Source organism: Nesoenas mayeri (genome assembly GCF_963082525.1).
Source record: "Nesoenas mayeri genome assembly, chromosome: 4".
In the NCBI taxonomy this organism is placed as follows: domain Eukaryota; kingdom Metazoa; phylum Chordata; class Aves; order Columbiformes; family Columbidae; genus Nesoenas; species Nesoenas mayeri.
In genome coordinates this window covers 462,587-468,602 of record NC_137540.1, presented here as the reverse complement: position 1 = coordinate 468,602, position 6,016 = coordinate 462,587, and the positions used below count along the sequence as shown (strand labels likewise).

The following is a 6,016-nucleotide window of genomic DNA, read 5'->3' as shown; positions in this document are numbered from 1 at the left end:
GAGTTTTTACTTTTAAATGAGTGGTAAGTACAGAGGAGTAAAAATACATCTAAATGCAGATTTTTCCTGGCACGCATTTTCAATAGCTGTGTTGTGAGGGACTCTGGCCACAGGCCATTGCTGACTGCTTCAGGTTCCAGGATTTCTTCAAAGCGTTCTAGTTTGGACTTCTTATACATATAAGAGAGATGTACCAGTTTTTTAGTAAGAAAAGGCTGAGGCGTAGGGAAGGAGAGTATATATTCAGCCCACAGCCCAGTGGTTAGAGAATGTCAGTGAAAAGTGCACTCACACTTCTGTGAAGGGAGCCAAGCTGAAAAGAGTTTCAAAAGACCGCAGGCCTGTGAGAATGGAAAGGAGCAGGTGGAGAGGTATAAAAAGACGGAGAATGGAGATCTGCCAAGCAAGAAGGCAGCTTAACATCCTTGTGCTGGAATTCAGTGGAGTTGAGAACAGGTCTGGGCTTCCTCCCTGCCAGCAGCAGAAGGGAAAGAATTGGCCTGGGGAGCTGAAGGGGTCATAGACTTGTGGGCTCCAGAGCAGCTCTGTACAGCCTGGACTTGGCAGCACAAACAGCGTTTGTTGTTCCGTCTTACACAGGTGGATGACAGGAGGACTGTTAGGCAGATCTTGCCCACAGCAGGACACCAGAGATGACAACCAGCCCTCTAGAGAGAAAGCCTAATAGCAGTCTAATATTTTTTGGATGGAACATTTGAAGAGACTCCAAACAGTAAGTTGAACTCACAAAGAGAACATGGGACGGGCATGGTTTTTGCAAAGGCATCTGCAAAGTGAATAGGAAACAGACAAGTTGCAGTGCAAGTTTCTATATGTGACTTTAAACTGGTTTATGCCCAACAAGAGCCCAGTACCCGTTCCAGCCTCAGGCTGCCTGCTCATCTCACCAGCAAGGTGCAGGAGTTAGCATTCGTACACCAAACTACTTCACAAATAGAAGTAGATAGCATTTCACCTAAAAGTAATCAAATTGTCTAATTTGCCAGAAGTTTGTTGTGAGCAGCATGAGCAGGTGAACTCTAAAGGTAGGGCTGTGGTTGCAGTATTTCTGGCTCTGCCAAGCTGTAAGGGAGGCAGTTTATTGTTTGCGTTCCGATATCCTGAGCTGCCGGCTGCTAGGCTGTTACATCCATGCAGGAACGTCAGCAAGAACTTGTCTCACATGTAGCTTCATCTGTCTCACAGCCGGGACATTGTGTTAGGCAGATGGCAGCCCATTCTAGCTTCATCTTCATGCAGCAAGGCAACTTGGTTGAAATTTGCTCTGGCATTTAAGTGAATCATTTGTTCAATAATGAGAATCACCTCCGTAAACTGGAGAAAATATTAATCAGCTCCTCCGATAAAACTGAAATCCAGAGTTCTTTCATTATACAAATAACAATTTACATAGGATGGGGCCTGCTGGGCAAGCAGTGATGTCAATGGCATTATAATTTAGAGGCTACAGTAAAAGTGCGGCACAGGGCTTTGGAGAAACCTTGCTTGATCATTCAGCAAGATGATGCAATCATGAGGACCGTGTGTTGTCTGTGGGAGCAAAGTGCAAGGTGTTTAATTAAAAAAATAAATTGTTCTGAATTTGAGTGACTTCTCAGGATTACTCTGAAACATGTTCAAAATTGCATTAGAGAATCTATTCTAGTGCAGGTTAAGTGGCTTTCTGGTGCATATCTTAACCTAATACCACAGGTAATCTTCTCAGCCAAGCTTCCAATGTATGTATAAATATATTCAAATGGCGGTGGCTGTTGGACAAGTTCTGAAGTTGACAATATCTCAATATGTGAAGAGCTTGCATTAGTGGGAAAAGGACTTGTAAACAGCTTGAAATAATATGTTTTGCTTTGACTTGAATGATTTCTGAGGATCAACTTCTGCTTCAGCTGCATCTCTGTATATTAGGTATATCGTTCACTTGAATTTATTGTTAGAAAATATAAGTGCAAAAAATGCAATGAGGGGGTACCGAGCCACTAGTTCCAGCACAATTTAACCTGTTCCTTTAGAGTTTTAAATTGCTGACACACAAATGTTTTATGTACTCAGTAGTGGTGCACACGGACAGAACTTGAGAGCACAAATTCTGTCACACAGTGAGCATAGTCACAATTAAACAGTAGAAATATTTGTTACAGTAAAGCAGTAGCCCCTAAAACAAAAGGAGCCTCATTTTAAGTTATTTTTCAGCCTGGGCCATGCTAACTATATGCTGTTTTTCTTTTAAGTTCATGTAGTAAGTAACTTAGGTCCCATATTTGTTTCCTGTTGAGAGCTGAGACACGTGTGTGCACTTGAGTGTTTAGGACCACTGAAGGAACATCAGCCACCTGCTGAATCGTCAGCTCCATCCTCTCCCTTTTCAGTCAGTTGCTAGAAATGGTACCACGTTCCTTCTACACCTGCAACACTTCTCACACAGCTTGCTTTACCCATTTTGTGGCTGTGCCTGCACGAGCGGGCAGCCCAGCCCTCTTTCACTGGATTTGTTTTGTCAAGCAGCTGGTACTGGAGTCCCACTACCAACCTTTCAGACACTTGTTCTTCCCAGCAGCTCCAGTACGGTCTCAGCAGCTGGATGGCCAGTAACTGCTGGGTGCAGGAGATAAGCCTCTGAAGCTCATCTTCCAGTCTGTTTCACATATTCACATTGCTCCACCATGCAAAGCAGCAAAGAATTAGCAGAGACAATTAGGTCAGCAGTGTGCTATTGGAGTAAATATTCCAAACCCAAGTGCTAATTTAGGCAGAACTCCTGTAAAACTGCTCTTCAGATGAAGTTCACTCTAGGAAACTAATCTTTGCAAGCTATACTCCTCATTATGGAAAGACGGGATTGCTAAAGTGGCATCATCTGTTTGTAACCAAACAAAACCCCCAAAAAGCAGGCAAGCACAGCAGCTTTTTGTTTCTGTCATGTAAAAATATAATCTGGTTGAAGCTGGAAGTACTCTACGTTATCTGGCTTCCTAGAAGGCCACGGCTTTAAAGAAATTGGTGTTGAAAAGCCTAATTGGGGAAAAAAAAAAATGAAGATAAGTATTTGTTAACAATGTTGTGGTGTTGTTCATAAGTAAGCAGAATATGCCACCTGACTGTGTTTCAGGAGGAATCCTATTCCCTGGCCACCCCAGCGGGCCAGGTTTTTTTAAAGCCTGCTCCTACCCTGACAAAGTAATTTATTAAGCCCAGACAGTCCTTTCTGACCTTTGCTCTGCAGGATGATCTGGCTAAAGGGACCTACCTGCCAAATCTTCATTTGAGCTGAGCTGCTTCCTGGACAGTAGGGAGTAGAGACTGAAACATGTGGGGGTTGCACCTTGGTTACTCCAGGGAGTGCCAGCCCCTTCTCAGGAATTCTTTAGCACTGAGGTTTCAGATCAAGTAACTCACTTCTGCCAAAGTTATGAAGAGTCGGATCACTGGTCAAGTTGTAAAGGACTGTCAGTCTGAAAATGTTTATTGCTCACTGAATACATTGCATAAGTTAAAACACTTAAGTTTCTATTACAGTGTAGGTAACCACACTCCTAGTATCTTCAGAAGCCCATAGCAGTTGATACAAAGATGCAGCCCATAGCCCCAGTCAAAGCCACACCAGCTCATGCCCAGGGTCCAGATTCCCCGGACAGGCAGCCGCTTGGGATGCCGCTCGTGCCTCCATAGCCTACCTTGCACATGTTCCAAGTGTGTTTCAAGCTGATTTTTTCAGGTTGCCAAATAGTCTTCCTAAAGGGGGATGGCCGGGATCTGCTGCTCACACAGTGTAACCAGGCTCCACGCAGAGCCATCTTACAGAGCTCTGCAGATGAGCTTGTCTCTACTGAAGAGGGTAAAGTTGAGGGGCTCTGTAAAGAATCTAACCAGGTTTGCCATTGGACAGGCAGCTTCCCAACTCCCGTTAATGGTATCCCCACCACTGATGAACAATTTGATCTTCGTATCCAGTCACTAGGGTCCTGTTACCGCATTCTTCCCAACGACTGACCTTCCCATTCTCCACCAAGATAAATTTCCACTCTACTTTGGTGTCTACGGGCAGAATAATGGATTCAGACCAGAAGCCATCCTTGTCGCACTTGAGGGGAACATAGCTGTGCCACTGGCCCAGACACTCGTGGTCACCAGTGACACCGATCAGCTGGGCCTCAGAGTGGGTGATGTAGTGCACTCGGAAAGTCACGTGGAGATTTTGAAACATGGGGGGCACAGCTGCAACTCTCTTTGCTTTCGAGTCCCCATCAGGGCAGTCTCCTTGTTCCCATTCCTTGCTGTCGGAGTCTTCCACGCTGCCAGTCTTGCCAGCCTCCCCCCAGGCCAGGTGCTCAGAAAGAACTTCCCAGTCTTCTTCATGGTCCCAGTCCTGACTCTTAGCTGGCTGACCCAGCTGCTTCTCACTTGTGTCCTTACAGACATCATCGGGAGCTCCTGCCAAGTTCATCACGCACCGTCCATCGCTTGCCTGTTCCGTCTGGGGTCTCAGTTCACCGGCCTGGCTGCCGTGAGCATCAGCGGGACGCTCCCTGGGCTGGGTTGTGCCCTGCTTTGGGAGAAGCTGCTCCGTCTCCAGAGTTTCGGCAGAAACTCCACCACTTTGAACGTGGTTGAGCTCTTTCCTTGGTAGAGCTGCCAGATCCTCTCCTGACTTCTGAGGGCTGGACAGCGCGGCAGCCTTGGCCTCCAGCAGCACTTGCTCCTTGCTTCCCAGAACAGCCTCTGAAAATGACATTTCATTAAAACAGGAATGATTGCAGTAACGCCATTAGCCTTAGCAGCCGCAAAACCAAGTCCTCGCTGCCAAACACAGCGAGCCGGCCCCTGGCCCCGGCCCCCACCCCCCCGCCCGGTACCTGCAGCCGGCTGCGCGGCCTCGGCCCCGGCCCGCGGGCTCCGTTCCTCGCCCTCCGCGCCTCGCCCGTCGGCGCGGCCGTACCAGAGCCAGGCGAGCAGCGCGGCCAGCAGCCCCACCAGCAGCGCCGGCCACAGCCCGGCGCCCAGCCCGGCCCAGGCGCGGGGCTCGGCGGGCGGCCCGGCGGGCGGGACGCGGGCGGCGGGCGGCTGCCGCAGCACGGGCGGGCCGCGGTCTCGGGCCATGGCCGGCGCTGGCAGCGGGGCCCGCGCTGCCCCCGAGCCGCTTTTAGCCCGGCCGGGAGGGGCCGCCCCCGGGGCGGGACGCGGGGCTCCGCGGGGCCGGCCCCGCCGGGCGGTGCTGCGGGACGGGAGCTCGGGGCAGGAGGAGAAAGGCAGGAGTCAGGTGGGAAGGAGTTGAAAAGCTTGCTTTCTGTTCGTCCCCCCTCTTTTCTGCCATTTCTCCATCTTTTTTCCTTCTCTCTCTCTCCATTCGGTCCCTATATCTAGACTCTGCGTAAGGCAGCCATGCTGCAAGTGTTTTAAACCACAGGTAGTGCAAAAATGAGGGAAAATGACACCCAAAAGTTGAGGACTAAATGCTTGAATTTCTTTCCTTTTTTTGCTTGAAAGAGAACATTGGAGCTACAGGAACTGTGCAAGTTTATGAAGTTTAATTCTAGCAGTACCCACGGCATTTTATTTATGTGCTCTAACGGGCACACTGAGGGGGACGGATTGCTTGTATTTTTAATGCTTGCACTGATGGATGTCCAGGCGTTCACTGTTACCTCTGAGCAGGGAGATTAATTCACTACTAATTTTGTAACTTCTGCATCATAGTCTAATGATTACAATTGGATTTCTTAACATTGTCCTTCTCTGCCATCTTCCATATTATGCTCAGGAAGCTTTTTTGGACTGCCAGGACTTCAGAGTCCATTAGTGCAGAGTACATCTGATGTTCATTTTCATTTACCTTCATTTACTGCCCAATTTTCCTCTTGGAGTGATGATGTGAAATTTTAATTAGAGGGCTATACAGATAAATTCAACACTAGGAACCCAAAAGAATTAGTAAATGATTTTGTATTTTGAATTGGTAATTCTGGAGTGATGAACTGTAAAAATGCTTATCAATCTAGCA

At 48.0% G+C, this 6,016-nt stretch overlaps 1 protein-coding gene across 1 annotated transcript; it reads right to left on the bottom strand.

Moving 5' to 3' along the window:
• Positions 1–3,922: 3,922 nt before the first annotated feature.
• On the bottom strand, positions 3,923–5,115 carry STBD1 (starch binding domain 1; the record flags this gene model as incomplete). The annotated part of the gene is made up of 2 exons (XM_080343933.1): positions 3,923–4,737; positions 4,872–5,115. 2 exons carry the CDS (start codon positions 5,113–5,115, stop codon positions 3,923–3,925), a joined length of 1,059 nt encoding a protein of 352 aa, XP_080200059.1.
• Between the last annotated feature and the right edge of the window lie 901 nt (positions 5,116–6,016).